The sequence below is a fragment of the Triticum urartu genome, chromosome 3 (genome assembly GCF_003073215.2).
Source record: "Triticum urartu cultivar G1812 chromosome 3, Tu2.1, whole genome shotgun sequence".
Lineage (NCBI taxonomy): Eukaryota > Viridiplantae > Streptophyta > Magnoliopsida > Poales > Poaceae > Triticum > Triticum urartu.
The window spans coordinates 675,356,153-675,379,224 of record NC_053024.1 but is presented as its reverse complement, the minus strand read 5'-3'; the positions used below and the strand labels follow the sequence as shown (position 1 = coordinate 675,379,224).

General features: G+C 47.2%; 1 protein-coding gene and 1 pseudogene across 1 annotated transcript; one reads left to right on the top strand and one right to left on the bottom strand.

Annotated features, from left to right (window-relative positions):
* Positions 1 to 16,074: 16,074 nt before the first annotated feature.
* Positions 16,075 to 16,213, bottom strand: LOC125549677 (annotated as a pseudogene).
* Positions 16,214 to 19,978: 3,765 nt separating this feature from the next.
* Positions 19,979 to 20,877, top strand: LOC125549079 (protein LURP-one-related 11-like). The gene has a single exon (XM_048712568.1). The coding sequence runs from the start codon at positions 20,044 to 20,046 to the stop codon at positions 20,635 to 20,637; it is 594 nt and encodes a 197-aa protein (XP_048568525.1). The 5' UTR covers positions 19,979 to 20,043; the 3' UTR covers positions 20,638 to 20,877.
* Positions 20,878 to 23,072: the final 2,195 nt, after the last annotated feature.

Below are 23,072 nucleotides of genomic sequence, written 5' to 3'. Positions count from 1 at the left end.
GAAACGGCGCCGTAGTACCGCCGTCGTCTGATCTGGATGACCAGATCATAGGGTTTCGCCAGAAGCAGCACAAATGGGTCGACAGTAGTTACACGACGATACCTTCATCAAGGTAACGACGCAAAACTCTGCCATCGCCAGCCATCAGCTCGGTTTTCACCGGCAACTCTGTCTCCCCAACTCGCAGCCAGGACTAGATGACAAATCCAAAACTCCGGCTACCCAGCCTCAAGCCGACCATCTCTGGCGAAGGAGGTGGCCACCACCTCCACGCTCAGGGCCGGAGCCCTCGACGTCCTCGAGTTGCGGGTCAATCCCAGAGACAGCAAGCCATTGACGGGACGGTACACGAGATCAGCAAGTGCGGCCTAGCGAAGTCCATCTGGGCCCAGATCGGGTGCCCAAGCCGCCGCCGCTGCACCTATCCTCGTTCGTCGCCACCTGCCTGGCCACTGCCGCCCCGCACCCACTACCGTAGATCCGGCCATCGCGGGCTGCCGCCGTCCTGACCGAACCGTTGGCCGAGGAGAAACGCCGCCGCCGCCGCTGCGGCACACAGGCTTTGCCTGCGACGCCCTTGACGGCGGCGGCGGGGGAGGAGATTCGTTGGAGTGAAACGGGAGGCTGCAGGTGACGGCGCTCTGGTGTGGCGCGGTGGCGCCGCACGGGAGCGGGGTAGGGTTAGGAGCACCTACCCCGAAGCGGCGGCCGTAGGCAGCCGCGCGCGAGACCTATCAAGGTACTATAGGTAAGCACTCCTCTTTGTACAACGGGCAGCACACCAGTAGATAGACGCGGAGGCCGAGCTAGAGTTTTAGTGTTGAAACATCCTCTTGATGCAAGCTATGAGAAGATGACATATGAGCATTTTGAACTTTGTACACGAGAAAAGGGAAAAATGTACGTTTAGCATCCGATCCTGCTGGCACCAAGTGATACAAATTCAGGTTGGCCTTTACTGGAGCAAAAAGTAAAATAAAAAGAGAAAGTTTGAGGAAGAAACTTGCCATGAAAAGTTCACTAAGTAATCACAACTAATCATTTCGGCAGAGAGCACACGAACCATGTGTATGTGATACCATATTTTATACTCTCTTTGCCCAAAAAAGCATGTCGCTGAAATGAGTAAAAATAGATATATCTAAAACTAAAAATATGTGTAGATATATTCATTTTCGCAATAAGTCATTCTTTATAGAGGAGTATGTGTGTGTGTGTGTGAGAGAGAGAGCTTGCTTACCAAATATTTGCTCTTTTTCTGCAAAAGATGTGAAAATAATAAACAGATCAGAACAGTGATATAATATAAATATATAAAGTCTACAAAGGTGGTGACATTCAGGGACCGCACATTTATCATCGGCAGTAGGAAAGTTGCTTTGCCGGAAAGTACTATATCTCTCATTCAGATTTGACGATAATACTCTCTACTTTCATATATATAGGACCTAATGCATTTTTTGAGATTGTCGTTGACTATTGATAAGACTAATAATATATGAGATGTATAATGTCAAAGTTATATCATTAGAAACTCCTTTCATGTAGGAATTCGATCGTGTACTTTGTGTAATTTATATGCCATATATTATTGCTCTCACATGTGGTCAAGTTAGCCTCTAAAAATGTATTAGGCCCTATATACATGAAAGGAGGGAGTAACTCAAAATGAACACGACCAGTTTTTTAAAGTGAATTTCCAATCAAACAAATTAACAAGGTACTCGCAGATAGTCAGATCAATATACAGGGAAATAAAAAATCCCAAGGAGTGTATCTTCAGTCATCGATCGGTCAAATAGGATTGCTATGGGAAATTTGTCGAGGTCTATCCTCGATCAATATAATTGCCCTCCGGTTTTAGATGTTAGGCTATGGTGCAAAGTATATAATTGCCCTCCGGTTTTAGATGTTAGGCTATGGTGCAAAGTCTGTTTGGTACTTGGCTCGGATTATCGGTACCGTTTCATCGAGTGTATAGAAGTAACGACAAATGTTGCCAAGATGCTGACTTCAGACTTATTGATATATTATTTTGTAAGGTATTTGCGAATAGTTAATAAAATAACTACATGCATCGTCTAGATACAGAGATCGGGGTCTTCCTCCTTTTTTGAAATAAAGGGAAATTGGTCGCACGTGCTGTTGTTCAAACGCAAAGTATGTGAAGTCTCCCATTCGTAAGTGCTGCGGCTTCCAGCAATTCTGATATGCTGTGGAAAAGACGTTTATTCTGGAGAAAAAGAAGCGTAAAGCTACAATACAAATATATGACACGGAGCTTTTGAACTTGAGTTGCAAAAAGAATATAGTGAGGTGTCGACCATGCAACTAGCTAGCTGAAGTAGAAAGTGACGCACATCAAATTAGCAATCATATATACCACTGCTTTAGGAATGCTTGAACCTTAGCGCGTCGAATGTAACACTGCTCAAGTTTGAACAATCCTCACCACACCAAGAACATCATATATACGACACATAAAAAAAATCGAGTAACCCTCGCCGTGTTCCCCAACCATGTAAGCATCTTCATAAGTAGGTCTTGATTCTCCACATATTGTAGAGTTGACTATAAACAAAGCGTACCAATACATCTGTAGATAACTTGCATAAGAGAAGTGCTTTTATCGTTTTTTTTTTGAAAGGAGAAGTGCTTTTATCGTTGAAAACCTTATCATTTCTACATAGCCAAAGCGACCAAATAACGACAAGCGCTCTCATCTTGAGAAGAATTTTCTAAACCTGTGATTAATCGCATGTAACAAGTTGCCAAATATATTAGCATCATCCATGTGGAAATTTAGAATACACTGAACAAGTTATGATCTAACTAAGCAAACACTCACTTCTTTTGTTCACAGTTGGAAAATAAAATATAATGTACACTGATATTTACAAAATATTTTTTTTCTGCTATGAACAGTTAAGACTATGTACATCTCCATCTGCTACACAAAAGCAACGTGCGAAGGTCCAAGTGAAACAAAGCGAGAAAGTGTCATCTCTTTTCTCTCAACACCCAAGGGCTGGAAAACAATAAGATAATCTACTTTTTCTCCAGATTTTTTTTTGAGATTCTCCAGACACAAAATTAACCATAATGTTTTTTTCCTCCCTTTCCAGTGAACAAACACTTGAAACTGGAGCCTCTAGGTCCCCTTCATCAACCAATCAGATGCAGCGGCTGAGCAGGCCACACACGACCACGAGCCCAACGACGAACAGGTGATCCGCGGCGGGGCCCATCATCAGCGTCAGGACGTCCTCTCCCAGCGCCACCACGGACGCCGTCCGCTTCCTCCGGACCTCCGCCACGGCCGCGCCGTCCCCTGCGTCGCTGTCGCTGACCCTGTAGTACTGGGACCCGCGCGAAGCACCATCGATCGTGTACGCCTTCCCATCGGCGGCGACCCTGACGATGGCTCTACTGCCGTGCCGCCGGCCGTCCTTGCTCAGAATCCTGTGCTCCTTCCGAACACTGAACCATGGCTCCTGTTGAAAGCTTGAGGTATCGTCGTCATCGTCGTTGTCGTCATCGTTACAGCATAAGTAGCCTTGCCATGTCTCGAAGAAACCGAAATTCTGCAATAAAATCGACCACCGATCAAACCCGTACGTAATAATCGAAGAGGAACACCAAATTAAACTAGTTTTCTTCACAACCGAAAATGTGCAATGTTTTCGCTAGGACATTCTCTGGGATTCAGGAGCTTCGTTGAAGTGATTTACAAATGGTGTACGCACGTACTATGAGAAACATAACCGGTACGTACCTTCTTGAGCCGTAGCTTGATGAGCGCTTTGCCGGCGGTGTTCATGACGAACACCTCGCGGCTGCGGGTGCAGGCGTAGTTGTCGACGCGGTAGGCCACGCGACCGTCCTGGCCGTAGATGGTGCAGTGGCCGTTGAACACCAGCGATTTCATCCACACCGTGTAGACCACCATCTTGTTCTGAACCTGATCACCGCCAGCAGGATGACGCAGCTGGGCAGCTGACAGCGGCTGGATCCTGGTAGTGGCCATGTTTCCGACGATCCAGCTAGTATTTTTTGATCGTTATGAGATGATTAGCACTGCATGCAGTACGTTTCTCATTATGGAAGCACCTGTTCCTCCATGTCTTTCTGATAATTAATTATGGGCGACATGGCAACGTGCTCGTTAAGTATAATACGGTTTAGATGTATGTCAACGATGAGTTCTTTAGGGATACATGTAATGTTCAAAGTGGTGATTCGACTAAACTATGCTTAAGATTAAGTACATGGCTAACCTGCAGGGATCAGAATCTGATACTCCACAAGCTCCGTCCATCCCTTTGTTTGTCTTTTGTAAAGCGATGATGCACATACATTGATTGTACACTCTCTACACGTGTATCTTGCCGATCGAGCATCTATAAGTATATGGTGCTCTTTCATCTGCACGTTCTTGTTGAGGTGAGAATCTGTTCAAACGTGAGCGGTGCTGCAGTTGAGACTTCTCCGCGTCTTGTTCCGGAGATCAGCTGCTCGACACTTCACTATATTCTTTCTCCAACCTATGTCCAAAAGAAGAATAGATTAAAAGATTCTTCCATTTTACATGTGAGGCATATATAGAAGCTTGACACTTTTTTTCTTGCATAGAACATAAACAGCTTTACACGGTACGTAGTACTATATCAAAATTGAAGTTTAATTTTTCATGCTTGCATTGCATGACAGTTTCCCAGAAACCGGGAAAAATAACATTCTTATTTACAAAATTGACTCAAGAGCAAACACGCCCCGTTATATTATTGTTAAGCATAATTTCCTTTGGAATTTTCTGTACTGAGTGCTACCTGAAGGACCACAGTATTTAAATCTGCTAGCTTGTTTCAAACAAATTTCGCGTTTTAGTTGAGCATGCTTTCATCCTAAATACTCTGCAGGCAAGCAAGTGTCCGAAGCACAATGCTTTTTGATGATAAACGTTCGCTCCGTGGACGTCACTAACGTCGTAGACTTGTGCCACCACTATTGTGATCCAATCGATGAGGTGTCATATTCTGTTTATTATTTCCACATATCTTGCAGAGAAATCGCATCAATTCGGTCAGCAAGCTCACCTTCTCAAGATCCCCTCTATGTCTGTCTCTTGTAAAATAAAATAGTGTATCACATACGTACGAACGGTTTTTGTATGCTATCTCCAAATGATTAACTCTGTGATTAACAAATAAAAATTATCTTCAGAAGTCTCCCGTCCAAATAATATAGTTCATGCTCCATTATTAGCAGAGTTGCTGATCCGCACAAGGCTCCCAATTTCGTGGCATGCCCTTGCCTTATTTAACACTGCATCTCTGGCCATATTTTTTCGCTGTTCCTCTGAGTTGGGCTAATCAACCAACACATATATTCAGCACCATGCATGCGTGGCATCCATATCCATTTTATTAGGCCATCATCACAAACTGCCGTTAGTATGCACGAAATGACCTCATGCGCACTAATCTAGTTAGATCATGGAAAACTATGAATGAAGCTTATTTTTCTGTTACTCTGTCAATTGCCATGTGTGGATAACTGTTGTGTTGTAAAACTATTAGTTCATGATGTGGGTCGCGGCCCTAACTGTGTGGAGTGACATCAGAGAAAATGAAGGGAACAAACATAAGAACGGGGATTAGATCAATCGTTAGCGAAACCTAGCTACCAGCTTAATTAGGTGCAAAATGCAACAAGGAGTACCTATCATCGTTTTGTTGTGCGTACGTACGTGCCGGATCCACTTTATAGATTAGATGCTCACCAAATAGAAGAATCCGTAGGACACTTCCAACATCGACGTCGAGGTCCAAGTAATCCACATGCTACACATTGCGGCTTGGACATTGGATCCAAGTTTCAGCTTCATGCGTTGGAACGGAGGAAAGCGAGACCGTTCATGTGTTGTACGCTGCAGAGCCAGAGTTCAGAGCCAAGTTGCATCTATTGATCACACTAGTCATCCCTTTTCACAAGCATTCGAAAATTCAATGTGATGGTGCTTGGACTGAGTGAATTTTTTTGCCTCTGTGTTTCTTGGGCAGCACACACAATTTACACCTAGGCCTGCTTCGATTGCCTGTTATTTAGACCTAGTCCAAGCAGACCTAATCCTACAGTTTTTTTCCCTCCGAACATATGCATGTGGTAAGTAGGACTGTAGGAGTAGTAACATTATTATTATTATAAACTTTGGAAGCTATAACATGTGTGCAAGTGAAGAAGCCACACTTTGAACTGTTCCGCCACTTGTATATGTATTCTTCTTCCACATGCACCTAGGTTATGATGTCTGCCGTGCAAATGCAATACAACGTCAGAAACAAAATATTTTACCAGCCACTTTCATCAATGGCCATTAGATCTTCATCCAACGACTGAAAATAGATCGAGCACAGTTCATCTGCAACACCTTCTTCCTCATGCCTAACGCCCCCCCCCCCCTTGGTTGTTGCCGGCCCGCCCTCTCCTCGACCTCCCCCCACCGCCTTGTTGGTCGCCGCCTCGGCCATCCCTCTAGGTCCTGCCGCACTAGTGTATAACTCCCGCAATCCCCTGCACCCCCATCCCTAAGAGAGCTAATGGGGTTATGGCTTCCTTCTAATTAATACTCCCTCTGTTTCAAATTACTTGTCGCAGGTATTGATGTATCTAGATGTATTTTAGTTCTATATACATCCGTTTCTGCGACGAGTAATTTGAAACGGAGGGAGTAAGATAGATAATGAGGCTACTTCCCCCAGTGGGGTTGGTTCTTCTCCAGCAAGGTCGGACCTCCACATCTCGTGCGCTTGGGAAGAAAAAAAATGCCTGAGGCAACAAAAAATTTCAGGTACCTGAGAAATAGCAAACCATACATAGAAATATTAGGCAGTATTTCAGAAAGTTTCGCTAACCTCTATCGCTATGCCGTATTGCCATGTCATCTAAAAAGTTTTAGCCCAAACAAATAACACACTATTTAAACGTGCCCGCAACTGCATGCTGACTAGTGCGGTGCTAGATGGAGCATAAACAACTTTGGTGTAGCACTATTCTATCCTAACCAGTGACGCCTACAGCGCCATAAACTAATGCTTGAGACACCCTCCATAGTTAACAGAATAGAAGCACCTATAAATAGGCCAAACCAGCCACTGACGCCCACCACCATCCCAATCATCTCAGCTCATCTCATCGCGACGTTAAAGCAGAGCAATCTCTCTCGTCCATGGCCAAGATCCAGCCCCTTGCTGCCGCGGCCTCACCGTCGTCCTCCGATGATCAACGGAGCCAGCAGGCGTACACGGTGTGGATGAAGTTGCTGGTCTTCAACGGCAACGGCTGCACGGTGTACGGCCCCGACGGCGCCGTCGCCTTCCGCGTCGACAACTACGGCTGCAGGGGCGGCCGCGAGGTCTTCTTCATGGACCGTGAGGGGAACTCCCTCATCAGGATCAGGCGCAAGGGCTTCGGCATGTTCAGGAGGTGGGAGGTCTGTCGGTGCGCCCACAACGGCGGCCAGGAGGAGGAGGCCACGCCGTGGTTCAGCGTGCGGCGGGCCGAGAAGGGCGGAGCCGCCGTGGCGATGCACGGCGGCACGGGGACGTGCTACACGATCGACGGGTGCTCTGCCCGCAAGTCGGAGTACAGAGTACGCGGCGTGGATGGCGCGGTGGTGGCAGAGGTCGCACGGAAGCAGACGCCGGCGGGGGTGGTGCTGGGGGACGACGTGCTGACGCTGACGGTGGCGCCGGAGGTGGATCACCTGCTCTTCCTGGGCTTGGTCGTCGTGCGTGGCCTCATCAACCGCTCCTTGTGATGGATGCCTGAAATGGCAATCCTCTTCTTCTCTAGCTAGAAACGTACATGATGAGAGTACCTGTACGCGTACCATCTGACTACTGTTTTTCAGACAAAAAATTTAGGAAGTTTTTGCCCAAACTGAGGGCACGGCGACTCTTAAAGACATGTACAATGGTACTATCTTAATAGTGCCACATAGGATAAATAATAAAGTGAAGAAGAGAGAACTCATAAAAAAAGGCTTGTCTTCTTTTATTTAAAAGAAGACAAGAGATGATCTCTTAGCACAATTTGTCTCACCATCTTTTAAGGAATAACGAGTTATTGAAGATAAGGCTAAGATATAATTCATTGTAGACATACTTTTTTGTCATCTCTAACTACATGCAAGACTTAAGATAAGACTGTCTTATCAACCATTGTACTTGTCTTTATTGGTGTAGGCTTTTACCCTTTCTCGAAGGGTTTTCAATACCATAATCTAAAAAAATGAAATTCGACAAGGATGTTCACTGATTTTATAATACAACTTCCTTGGTTCCTCAACATTTGTCTTTCTAGAGATTTTAAGAAGTGACTGCACGGAGCAAAATGAGTGGATCTACACTCTAAAATATGTCTATACATTGGTATGTGGTAGTCTATTAGAAATCTCTAAAAAGACAAATATTTAGAAATGGAGGAAGTAGTTAAATGTGTTATATTAGAGCATCTCCGGCCGTTCGGCCTCAGGTGCTTGAAATATCGCTGCCTGGGACCGGCAAAAAATCTTGGCGTGGGGCCGGTCTAGTTTCCAGCCATCGCCTCCAGGTCGCCCCCAAACGCCGTTTTTTGAAACATGAAGTCGGCCAAAACACGTCCAAAATCAGCCAAAGCACGTCCAAACAAGGCGATTTCATTGATATTTGAAAAAAAAACTTTAAAACACAAACTAAAAATGACTACGCCTAGTCACCGCCGTCGCCTCGCCTTCTACATGCCGAGGAGTCTGTAGAACTGGGTGTAGTCGCCGTTATCGTCGTCGTGCAGGGTGCCGCCGCCGTCCCTGCTGCACCCCGGGCCGGCGTCGCCGATGCGCGGGGGGTTGGACGGCCCGACCACATCCTCGTCGTCGCTGTCGAGGACGACCACGCCGCCCTCCTCACGACTGCGGCATCGAGCGACGATTTTCTCGAAGGCCCGGCGCTTGTGCTCCATCTGCTCGCGAACGTAGTCCTCCTTCACCCACTTGAGGGCGGTCTCGTCGGCGGCATCCATGTCCTGGTGCTCCTTCTTCACGAGGAGCAAACCCGGCTCGGTCTTCGGCCGGACGAGGCGGTAGGAACGACGGGAGGGGCGGCCGCCCTCGTTGATGATGAGGGCGTCGCCGCGGGTGCGGCGCCCAAGAGGCGTCTCCTGCGGCTCCGGGTTGACGGGGCGAAGCGTCGGCGAGCCGGAGGACAGAGAGCCGGAGCCCGACGACGACGACGTCGCCGTCTCCATTCGCCGCGGTGTCTAGGAGCTGTCGCGGCGGCGAGAGAAGGAGGGGGCGCAGGGTACTCCAGGCACGGCGTGTTGCCGGCCTCGATGTGCTCGAGAACGACTTCGAGGATGCGGCCTAGGACGCCCCACCATAGGCGCCGTCCGTCGGAGTTGAGACGGCCGCGGGGCTCGACGCCATTGGTGGCAGCAACCTGCTCCGCGTGCCGCCGCTCGAAGTACGATGTCCACAGCGGGTTGTTGTCGGGGGCGAACCTCGGTTGGTTCCGCTGCGGATTCGGCAGTGAAGCCCAGATGCGGGCGATTTCGGCGCGCCGGGCCGCTCCGATGGGCGCCGGTGGCACCAGGACCCCGCTGGCGCTGAGCGTCCAGGTGCCCGGCACCCGCATGTCCGGGAGCACCCGGTAGTTGGCCTCGTAGAGGTGGAGCACCTTGTCCTCCCATAGATGGCGTCGGCCGAAGCCATTCACCACCGCGGCGTTGCCTGGGTAACGCTCGGCCATTGCTCGCCGGCGGGGAAGAGCGGGGGAGAGGGGTTTTAGTGGCGAGAGGGGGCGAGTTGTGGCGAGAGGGGCATCGATGGAGAGTTGTGGCGTTCACCGGTGGGTAGGTCGGCTTTTATAGCCGAGGATGGGCGATGAGAGGCTGCCCGTCGGATGCCGCGTGGCGGGAGCGGGCGGGACGCGCGTCGCGGCGCCTTCAATGCGCCGCCCGTGAGGCATCAATGAAAGGCTGACCGGCGCGGCAGCCTTGGCATTGATTCGCGGAGGAACCGAGGCGACGAGGACGACGAAGGCGGCGAGTCGCCGACTCGGCGGGCCCATTCCCGGTCGCGCCAAATTATGTTTTCCCGGTGCCCCCAGGCGCCCCCAGCGCGCTGGGTTCGGCCTGGGGCCGCCGGCGCCAAAATCGGCCCGAGCCGGCGGAAATTGAGCTTCTCGGGGCGCGGCTGGGCCGAATTTTTGGCGCGGGCGATAAAAAAGATGCCTGGGAGGCTGTTGGGGGCGGGGATGGAGATGCTCTTAGAACTATTTAATACAAAAAATCTTCACCTTTTGAAACCCTACATGGACAATACTTTCCCAACGCCCCATGGCGCATCCAAAAGTTCATGTATTTATTTTTCCGAGCCAAAAGTGCATGCTTGCATAAGCAAATAAAATATTACAAGGAAGTCCAATATTTCCATATGTTCATAAAGGTCTTGATGACCCCATACAAAATAATTGGAGAGACACAAGAAGTGATTTTAGAGTAGTATACACATTAGTCTAATCTTTGGCGCACACACACGTAGACCGTTACTCAGTCATTGGTAGGCACAACAAGCATCTGTCCCAATAAATTTGGCTTACCGGGAGAAAGTTCAATACATGGAAATGTTGAAATATCCTCCTTATGCGGGTTATGAGAAGATGACATATGAGCATTTTGAACTTTGTACACGAGAAAAGGAAAATGTACGTTTAGCATCCGATCATGCAGCCACCAAGTGATACAAATTCAGGTTGACCATTACTGGAGGGAAAAAAAGGGAAAGATTGAAGAAGAAACAAACATGCCATGGTTCACTAAGTAATCACAACTAATCATTTCGGCAGAGAGCACACGAACCATGTGTATGTGATACCATATTTTATACTCTCTTTGCCCAAAAAAGCATGTCGCTGAAATGAGTAAAAATAGATATATCTAAAACTAAAAATATGTGTAGATATATTCATTTTCGCAATAAGTCATTCTTTATAGAGGAGTATGTGTGTGTGTGTGTGAGAGAGAGAGCTTGCTTACCAAATATTTGCTCTTTTTCTGCAAAAGATGTGAAAATAATAAACAGATCAGAACAGTGATATAATATAAATATATAAAGTCTACAAAGGTGGTGACAAGGTAAGCCGACGACAGTATGACCTGACGAGGATGGATACGTTGATCATCCGTGAAGGTGGGATGGCAGCAGCTGATCCTAGAGCGTGTGCACGTGATGCATGCAGAGGATCTAGCTAGACTTCGTTCCCTTTTTGAAAAAAAAAAGAGCTAGACTCCGTTGATTCTCTCGGCTTGCCAGCTGGCGGCTTGTTGAGGCCACCGAAATAGATGTAGTGTGTTGATATATGGTCAAGGCACGTCATCAAAATTGTAGGTGTAGCGACAGTAGTTGACAGGAGGATGGCTTTAGATTGATTTATGTTTTTTTGTTTTATATATGCAATAATATAATAAAATGATTGTATGCATCACTTTGATGTAGAGATCGATGATATTCCTCTTTTTGAAAAAAAAAAACAAAGGTGATGACATTCACGGATCGCACATTTATCATCCACAGTCTCCTCCCCTACGTAGCTGCTTTGCATGGAAAGTACCATTTCACATTCAAATTTGACGCTAATAATTCAGAATAAAACATGACCAGTTTTATCTTTTAGGAATTCCCAATCGAACAATTAACAAGCTACTCCCGTTTATTTTTCTGAGAATTCCCAATCATAGGCAGGGAAATCGAAAATCCCAAGGAATCTATCTTCGGTCGTCGATGGGTCAAATAGGAGTGCTATGGGAAATCGGTCGCACGTGCCTCTTTTCAAAAGCAAAGTATGCGAAGTCTCTCGTTCGTACTGTTAAATCTACGATGATGGAAGCGTATTGCCTTCCTGATAGGGACGCCTTCGTGTTATATACTCAGGAGATTACATCATACGCAGGTTGTTGCTAAGCTTTGCCCTTACTCCAAGCTACACTAGATAAAGCTCAACTTATCTTAACAACCTGCGCCATTTACACAAGATACATACGTATATGCACGCATACAATATTCGTGATATATATGTCACGTTACACACCTAAACAGCCTTTCATCTAACATCCTCCCTCAATCTAAACATGTCAAGGTTGAGATTGTTTCTGAAGGCTTGAAGTTGTCGAACTTGTAAAGGCTTCGTGAAGCCATCAGCAACTTGATCTCCTGTTGGGATAAACCTGATGTCCAAAAGTTTCTTTGCAACTCTTTCACGAACAAAGTGAAAATCAATTTATATATGCTTTGTTCTTGCATGAAACACTGGATTTGCAGAGAGATGCGTTGCACCCAAATTATCACACCATAGACAAGAGACACGTGGTCTTGCAATTCCTAATTCATCTAACAGAGTTTCAACCCACATTACCTCAGCAGTTGCATTTGCCAAGGACTTGTATTCTGCTTCAGTGCTAGAACGTGAGACTGTAGCTTGTTTCTTCGCATTCCAAGACACAAGATTAGAACCAAAGAAAACAGCAAACCCACCAGTAGACCTTCTGTCATCAGGGCATCCTGCCCAATCTGCATCAGAGAAGGCACTTACTGTTGTTGACATTGACTTGCAAATTTTCAGACCAATTCCAGCACTTCCTTGGATATATCTTAATATCCTCTTAACAGCTGTCCAATGCAAAGATGTAGGAGAATGCAGAAATTGACAGACCTTGTTGACAGAGAAAGCTATATCAGGTCTTGTCAAAGTTACGTATTGTAGTGCCCCAACTACACTTCTATATTTTGTCCCTTCCTCTGGACTGAGTAATTCTCCCCCATGCAATGACAGGTGTTCAGTAGTAGACAGAGGTGTACTAGAGGGTTTACAATCCTTCATGCCTACACGTTTAAGAATCTCTGTTGCATATTTTTCTTGAGTTAGCAGAATACCATCATGTATTTTCTTTACTTCAATACCTAGGGAATAGTGCAACTCTCCCAGATCTTTTAAAGCAAAGTCATTTTTCAAGTTCTTAAGCAGAGCTGAGGTGGCCTCTTGAGAAGAACTAGCAACAATTATGTCATCTACATATATGAGCATAAACATAGTCACCTTTCCTCTCTTGAAATAAAATAAGGAGGTGTCTCCCTTGGAAGGCCGAAAACCAAGTTGTTGCAGTTTTGAATTCAACCTTGAATACCAGGCCCTGGGTGCCTGTTTTAATCCATATAGTGCTTTGTCCAACCTACACACATGTTGTGGGTTGGTATTATCCACAAAACCAGGTGGTTGTCGCATATAAACCTCTTCCTCGAGAACGCCATGTAGAAACGCATTCTGAACATCCAATTGACGAAGGATCCATCCCCTGGATACAGCAATAGACAAAACCAGCCTGATAGTAGCAGCTTTAACAACTGGACTAAACGTGTCCTCATAATCAATGCCATAGCGTTGCTTAAAGCCTTTAGCCACTAACCTAGCCTTGTACCTATCTATTGTCCCATCTGATTTTCTTTTGACTTTATATACCCATTTACAATCTATAATATTCCTACCTAGTTTAGGTGGAACTAGATGCCAGGTTTTATTTTTCATGAGTGCATCATATTTTATTTCCATAGCATTTTTCCAGTTTTTATCTTGCAAAGCCTCTACTGAATCACGAGGTTCTTGAGTGGCAACAAAGTTTACAACCTTAAAATTCTTGTCATACCTGACAGTTCCATCTTTAGGAACCAAGGGTTTGAAGATACCTGGTTTAGCACGTGTATTAGGGCGTCCAGAAGCTGTAGCCACAGATGATCCGGCGGTTGCCGCAGAAGATCCGGCACCTCGTACTGCCAGAGGATCAGCCTCGGCTGTCGCTCGGTCGGGCGTCGGATCCTGCGTCTGGTCCAGGGCCACCAAATCTGGCGCAGGCGAATCAACGCCAGGAGACCCACCCGACCGCCGCCAGCTGTCGGTGGAGGGCCCGCCTGTCTCGATCCCGCCGCCCCGCACGGGCGACCCACGCCGCGTGGGCCGCCTGAGGGCCCGCCTGTCTCGATGCCGCCGCCCCGCACGGGCGACCCGCGCCGCGTGTCTTGCGCTGACGGGCTGGCTGGTGACCCTGCGCCTGGGGGTGTCGGAGGCGTTCCCGCATCAGGTTCTGCGCCGCCGCCGAATCTCTCGGGATCAGAGGCGCCAGGAGAATCCGCCTCGTGTCTTGCGCCAGTCCAATTTGGCCTTATACACTGCATAAAATGACGATCGGAAGTGTTGTTTTTTTCACTGTTTTGCTCAGCACAGCCTCCATTAGTGGCAGGATTAGGGTTATTAAACACATGATCATCAGCAGAACATTCACCCCCATGATCAGAAGGATTTAATAACTCCGGAGAAAGTAACAAAATTTCCGCACGAAGCCGAGCACCGGCGTTTGGATGGAGGCTAGCGAAGGGAAAAATGTTTTCATCAAAGACAACATCTCTGGAAATGTAGACACGACCAGTAGATATATCAAGACATTTAAACCCTTTGTAAAGATTACTATACCCAAGAAAGGCACATTGTTTTAACCGAAATTGAAGCTTATGATTATTGTAAGGTCGAAGATTGGGCCAACAGGCACACCCAAAAATTCGAAGAATAGAATAATTGGGTTTTTCATGAAATAGTTTTTCAAAGGGTGTCTCAAACTTGATAACCTTGCTAGGAATTTGGTTGATCACATAGGTGGCAGCGATGAAGGCCTCATCCCAAAATTTCAGGGGCATGGAGGCTTGAGCAAGAAGGGATAAACCTGCCTCGACAATGTGTTGATGTTTTCTCTCAGCTGACCCATTTTGTTGGTGAGCATGAGGGCATGAGACATGGTGAGATATCCCTATTCTGTTGAAGAAGGAGTTCAATTTTTCGTACTCCTCTCCCCAATCTGTTTGTAGAGCAAGGATTTTGCGATTAAATTGTCGTTCTACTAGATGTTGGAAGTCATGAAATTTTTGGAAAACCTCAGACTTGTGTTTGATCAAATATATCCATGTGAATTTGCTGAAATCGTCAATGAAACTCACATAATATTTCTTTCTTCCTACTGTTTCAACAGCAGGACCCCAAACATCAGAGAACACAAGTTCTAAAGGAAACTTTGATTCACTTATTGACTTAGGATAAGGCAACTGGTGACTTTTGCCCTTTTGGCATGCGTCACATACATAATCTTTATTGAAAGAGTTTGCACACGGGAGATTATTCTTGCTAATGATTTTGCTACCAATAAGAGGAGATGGATGGCCTAGACGTCGGTGCCACCTATCCGGAGATAGCTTGGTGGCACTGAGCATGTGCTTCTTGACGTCAGATCCTGTGTGCCTAACCGGGTAGAGTCCTCGTCTACCCCTGCCTCGAAGGAGCACCTTCTTCGTTCCCCGTTCCTTGACAAGAAAAGAATAAGGATGAATTTCAACAAAGGAATCGTTGTCAACAGCAAGGCGACTAGCGGAAATTAGACTTTTGTTGGCTTGGGGTACATGATGGATATTGTTTAGAAGAAGATCACGATCAGGAGTGTGAATAGCTGAATGACCGATGTGTTTGATAACCATACCTGATCCACTAGCAGTGTGACTCTGCTCGTTCCCAGTGTAGCGGTCACGGACGGTCAGCTTCTCCAAATCTTCTGTGATGTGATCGGTGACACCACTGTCCAAGTACCAGTTGGTGTCCACCCCGTACTGCGGTGCAGCGAGGTTGGCCGACTTCTCCTCCACGCCTTGGTAGGACTCGTCATAGCGCTTCCAGCACTTCCAGGCTGGGTGGCCCATCTTGCCGCAGATCTGGCACTGGACCCTAGGAGCAGAGGCATGGTTGTTGTAGTTGCCCCCGCCGCCGTTGTTGCCGTTGTGTCCGCCACCGCGACCTCCTGGCTTGGAGTAGCCGCCGCCGCGCCCGCCGCGATCCCCACCATTGCCGCCTTGGCGGCGACCGCGGTCACCACCGCCACCGCCGTTTCTACGGCCTCGAGTGGCGGCGTTAGCAGAGGATTGAGACCCTCCGCCCCGAAGATTGAGCCTTGTTTCGAAGCTCAGCAGCTGTGAAAACAGCTCGGCCACGGTCACCGGCTCCACCCGGGAACACATGGCGGACACCACGGGGTCGAAATCTTCATCTAACCCGGCCAGGATGTGGGAGACGATGTCGTCGTCGTCCACCCTCTTCCCTGCAGCGACTAGTTCGTCGCAGAGAGACTTGATCTTCCCGACGTAGTCGGTGATGGAGGAGTTGCCCTTCTGCAAGTTGGCGAGGGCGATCCGGACGTTGGTGGTCTGGGAACGGGTGTGAGATGCAAGCATCCCTTCCACCGTGTTCCAGAGCTCAGCAGAGGTGTGGCATGACGCAACCTGGATGGCTATCTCATGAGGAAGTGTCGTCAGAAGATAGGAGAAGACTTGTTGGTCTTGAGCATACCAGGTTTGGAAATCAGGGTTCGGCGCTTTCGCCGTTGCCTTGCCGTCAGACGAGGCCACATCAATCTGCATAGGCGGCGGCGGTTGCTCGACGTCGAGGTACTTGGCCATCTGTGCTCCTGGATGGCCGAGAGCACCGTCGCCCGCCACAGGGACTGATTGCCCTTCGTGAGCTTCTCGATGGCGGCGTGTGCGAATGGCGAGGATGGGAAGGAACTTGAAGACGCCATGGATGTGTTCGAGGATGGCTCTGATACCATGTTAAAACTATGATGATGGAAGCGTATTGCCTTCCTGGTAGGGACGCCTTCGTGTTATATACTCAGGAGATTACATCATGCGCAAGTTGTTGCTAAGCTTTGCCCCTACTCCAAGCTACACTAGAAAAGGCTCAACTTATCCTAACAACCTGCGCCATTTACACAAGATACATACGTATACGCACGCATACAATATTCGTGACATATATGTCACGTTACACACCTAAACAGCCTTTCATCTAACACGTACGCGCTGCAGCTTTCAGGAATTCTGATGTGCTGTGTAACAAACATCGTTCTAGAGAAAAAGAAGCATAAAGCTACCATACAAATATATGACAAGGAGCTTTTGAACTTAGGTTGCAAAAGAATATGGTGAGGTGTTGAGCATGCAACTACCTAGGGTCTGCATTCAAATGCTCACGAGAGATAACCGGAGCAAAACATGTTCAAGTGGGACTAAGGGCATCTCCAACACGGACCATCAAACCGTTTGCATACGTCTGGATCACGGGGTCCGGACAGTAGAAGCCATCCAACGTCATCCTGTATCGGTTCATTGGGCGGTCTAGACGTGGTTTTTTGCTGCAAACCGGAGACAAATGTTGGAGGGTTTTGCGGGCGTCCGGTCCACTGCCACGCTCGCGTCTGATCGTTCTGGGCAACCAAAAACCCCTCTCTCGCCCACGAGCGCTTCCCGCCCGAAACGGCCAGCGCTGCATTCATGCCCGACCAGAGCAAAGACGGCCTCTCACTGGCGCCGGCATTGAAGTGGTGCGTCGACCGAGACAGTGCCGCCCGTGCCGCTTCCCTGTGCTTGTGACTGCTTCGCGTTCAAACGACACCACGTCTGTCCGTCCGCCCGTCTGCCGCCCACATTAATGGCACGTGGTTGTCGAGTGGCTACTCCGGCGCCTCCCGTCTGTCCCTCTGCCGCCGACCATTGCCGCCTCGCCCGTTATATAAACTGCAGTCCCGTCCATAGCCGCATTCATCCTCCTCCGCTCCCTTTATCCTGTTCCGCACCATGACCACCATGGACTCCTCCAGCTTCAAAGCCCTCTGGGATAGACTTATGTCCGACCAGAAGGAGATGGCCACCATTACTGCCGACAGGCAGCCGGAGGCCGCCGACATCTCAATGGAGGACATGACCGAGGACGATCCAGCACCACCCTCCTCGTCTGCGCCACCCTCCTTGTCTGCGCCACCCTCACCGGTCCATTGCACCATTACCATCGGCGAGGTTCGTGCCCTTACATGGACATGGTGCGAAAGGAGCGAGAGGAGCAGTTCCGGGAGGCGCATGCCGACTCCACCTACAACGACCAGCTCCTCCACGAGCACCTGTAGGCGGAGGAGTAGCTCAATGCCGGCAGGGAAATCACGCCAGACACGGGCATGGCGGAGCAGGCGGTGTTGCTCGAGTCCTACCGCTCTGCTCACGACATCCGCCTCACCCCCTGGCGGTACCGCCAGCGTCAGGCAGAACTGAAGGCCATCTACAACGAGTTCGACGAAGCGGCGGATGAGGTGTGTGGCAAGACCGAGGACGAGGAGGACATAGCCGGCTCCATCAAGGCCGCCACGACCACGAAGCCGGCACGTCCGCGGGCACCGCGTGCAGTGAGGAAGAGTAGTGCACGGTAGGTCACCGCCTCTCGGGTCCCAGGAAGGCCACCGCTCCTCCCCTCCCGTTGACGCCAAGCTTGGTGGGCTGAGCATTGTTGGCCTATTAGTCGAAGGTGGAGCTGGAGAGCACCGAGGTGGAATTGTAGAAGGCGAAGTTTCAGTTCTCGGGGCTCGTGGCCGGACATGGTGACCGGGCGTCGGCGATCATTTAGTTTAGGTTTAGAGTAGAAGTATGCCCGAAATTATACCTCCATAGTCCGACGAGCTCCGCTTTTAGTTCAACTATGTTCATAAATGTAATAAATTTCATCATCTTTATATGAAGTTGGCCTGTTTGCATGAATCTCTTCCGGTTTGTATCAAACTCCGGCGTGTTTGTATGGATTTCGTCTGATTTGCTAAAAATATTTGTTGAATGTATGCGGTCAGCATTAAATGACCGTCTTCTGCATCCATGTCCGCGGACTGGTCCCATGTCCATGGATGGATGCGGAATAAAATTAGCCGGTTGATGTTGGAGATGTCCTAATCAAGCATCATATACAATTTGTACTAACTTCCACCCCATCCCTCCTTTTTCTCGGAATGTCCTTTTAGAAAGTGATCAACGATGCGGTACGTGCATTATACACACTATGCACGAGAATGGTATGTTGCCGTGTGTATCTACCGACCGAGCGCCACAGATCACACTGAGTACTATGTACTGATCTCTACCACTCGTACATAGTTCGGCAGCTCCACACTGATCTGTACGTACCGTAAACACGCAAAGAAATTATGTACCAACCGTCAACTGGACTAGCACCACTTGATCCGGTAAACGATGGAGCTTTCTCTCTGATGGCTACTCCTATTAATTCTAGGGTACATCGATCGTTGCCGTGTGTTGATTTCGTCTCGTTTCAGTAGAAAATAGTGTTGTGTGTATTCACATGGTGTCTGCGTGCTCCACGGAGCAATGGTGATTACTAATATAAATGAGTCTCCCATTTGTCCAAAGAGCATGAAACTGATTGAACAAAGTTTCGATTATGATGAGGAAAAATGTAGCTTGCTCTTAGGGATTGAGTTCTCCCATGTGTGGATAAGCGATGTTGTAAACAAAGTTGTTCTGAGGGCCGCCGGCTAACATCAGAGAAGGTGTAGTGTAACAGCGACGGAAACTGGCCTCTGCCTGCTTAGTTAATTAGGTGCGAGTACTTATCCTTGGATCAGCGTAGTACATGGCTACACGCCTGCTTTCTTTCTGCTCACCAAACAGAACAATCCATTTTCTGACAAGCAGTCCAAATGGAACCATCCGTAGTTCGTTTTGTTGTGCATTGTGGTTTAATCACATCCAGTCTCAACTGCCTGTCCTCATGTAAGCACCTATATATTTGTTGCGAAGAGAAGAGCTCCAAACGAGCACTATGTAAACGTGATGCAAATCGGATGCTGACGTAGAGCACAGTACTGGGTCGAGCATAAACAAGTTCAGTGCAGCACTGTTCTATCCAAAGGCGTGACGCACACACTACCATTAACTAAACTAATCCGGACACGGGATAACGAACAAACTAGTTCAAGCAACTATAAATATGTAGAACCAGCCACTGGCTCCCAACCATCCCAATCATCGATGTCCTTCTCATCGCAACAGCAGCAGAGCAGAGCAGAGAAATCTTCTTCGAACGCTCTCCAATGGCCAAGATCCAGCCTCTTCCTGCCGCGGCCTCGCCTTCTCCCTGCTCCGGAGACCAGGAGGGCAGGCAGGCGTACACGGTGTGGATGAAGTCGCTGGTCTTCAACGGCAACGGCTGCGCGGTGTACGGCCCCGACGGCGCCGTCGCCTTCCGCGTCGACAACTACGGCTGCAGGGGCGGCCGCGAGGTCTTCTTCATGGACCGTGAGGGGAACTCCCTCATCAGGATCAGGCGCAAGGGCTTCGGCATGTTCAGGAGGTGGGAGGTCTGCCGGTGCGCCCACAACGGCGGCAAGGAGGAGGAGGCCACTCCGTGGTTCAGCGTGCGGCGGGCCGAGAAGGGCGGGGCCGCCGTGGCGATGCACGGCGGCGCGGGGACGTGCTACACAATCGACGGGTGCTCTGGCAGCAAGTCGGAGTACAGAGTACGCGGCGTGGATGGCGCGGTGGTGGCGGAGGTCGCACGGAAGCAGACGCCGGCGGGGGTGGTGCTGGGGGAGGACGTGCTGACGCTGACGGTGGCGCCGGAGGTGGAGCACCTGCTAGCTTTGGGTTTGGTCGTGGTGCGTGGCCTCATGAACCGCTCCATGTGATGGATGCATGCATATGCATGGAGCGGCAATCTTCTTCCGTTTTCATGCGGTTTCATTTCCAAACTACGAAGTTCCATGTGACAGCTGAGCCAGAAAGTTTTTGCCCAAACTGAGTACATGGCGACTCTTTTTGGTGTGTGTTTTTACCCTTCCTCAAAGGGTTTTACCATAGTCATCAAAAAAATGAAAGTAAACGTGGTTGTGCTTTGATTGTATAATCTTTATAGGTGTTTGGTTTTCTATCTAGATTATATATTGTATTGGTAATTTGACTCTTTCGTGAGATAAACTCTACTACGTTGATGATACTGTAGGAGAGGTAGCGCTCAGTTTGCGGTATTTAGTTATACGTGATAGACTTACTTTATAATTTGCCATGGAAACACTAAAAAAGAGGTTAACAATGGACAAACAAAAATAATTATCATGATCGAGCACAATGACCAACGGAGCTAAACTGACAAAGTGAGGCAGATACCTACTTTAGACACTATATAAATTAGTCATATAGTCTGCATTAGACTTATTACACGAGATGACTGCCCTACTTGGGTAACTAGATGATACCCCGCGCGTTGCTGCGGAAACCTTGTTAAAAATTTGTATAATAGGTGCTACAAAATGAACTAAAACTAAAGCAACACAAACATTAATTTTAAACACTAAAAACATGAAGCATGTAGCAAAATAATATATAAAAAATTGCAAAACCTCTAAATTATAGTATTATATATAAATGCTACTTCTTGCAAAAAAGAAACATTAACTACATAGGTATTCTTGCAGCATTCAACACATGCTGTCGATGACAATACCAAAAAAAGTCAACACACATACTGTTAGAGTTAGTACATGGGCTGATAGGGTAAGTGGACACAATTGTACACCAAAAGAATATATTAATGAGACATCCATCTCTGTTTTAAGTTTTAACCTGTTTTGCACGTCAATCTTGGCAACTATCACCCTCTTTTTCTATAGAAAAAGAGATACACATAAGTATCATTATCAAGCTTTCAAATATAGGCCGATACGACCGATATATGGGTCGATATATCACTTTTGGGGCTCCACCGATATAGACATAACATATCATTTTGCAAATATCATTTTCCAACATATCATCCGATATGGACTGAAATATCGACCGATATGGCCGATATCTAGCCCGATATGTCGAGCGATATAGAACGATACGTAGATGACAACAATTCTTTATTAAATAGCAGCGAAATAAGATTGCGCATTTACAACTGCATTATATATTATGAAAGTTATTCACAATGTTTCGTACAAATGTATATATATATATATATATATATATCATATTGTTTTTAATCATAGAGCAAGGATTTTGTGAATCTTTCCTTAATAGTTTCTTAATCAACAAATTAATAAACTATGAATCTAAAAGTGTTGTGTTAAAGCATTGACATCATCCGATATTACGAAAAATAAATGTTTTGAACAAGAATAATGAAAAAAAACTAGACATGTGTTCATTGATATATCTACATACCGTCCGATATATCTCCCGATATCCGACATCCGATATGTCAAAGCCAAACCGGTACAGACCCAATACCCGATATTTTGAAGCTTGATCATTGTTAATTGCATGCATTGCGTGTATAAGCATAATATGAATCAACAATTTGACCTTCCAATATGAGATTTACTCAAATCTCGGTGCACACTCTATATCCCCAGCGTAAGCTAGTGTAACAATACTTGAAAGACATGAAACATGCATCTTATGACTACATAATCAGTTGCACTTTCTTCGGGCATAAAATTAATCTGAAGTTTTTTTATTTCCAAAGAAAAGTGGACTGTAAACTTGTGTAGTCAACTAATAGAACATGAGTTGAGGAGGGGGCGGTTGATTATTCATATGGCTGTATAAAAACTTCTTTTTCTTGTTTTACAACACCGTGGATGAAGGTAAATATTCGTAGTCATCAGCATATATTGTGAAATTGACCATGAATATGAAGAAAATAACAGGTGGATGACATTAGTGACAAATATATCAATGGATATGAAAGATTTAAATGGGTACGTCTGCACATGTACTGAAAAGCAACAAACATGTCTGTCTCAACAGTGGAGTAATAAGAAGAGACCACAGGTCAAGCGTAAGGAATGATATACAGCAATTAAGTATTAAACTGTTGTCAGGCCATGACTTACTTTCTTTGTAAAATTAATCTTGTCCATATATAGTTCTCACCTGAAACTTTGAGGCAGCTTATTTATGAACGTATGATGCTTTGTCATAACTCTGACGTGTTGCTGTACGAAATGATCAAAGATTAAGATTTATTCCAGTAGCATCCCACACAAAAAGTTAGTTAGGAACCATATCATACCAGCAATCTGAACTTTCCCACGATCCTAAAAATTGCATCCTTTTTTGGGCCGACCTGAAAATT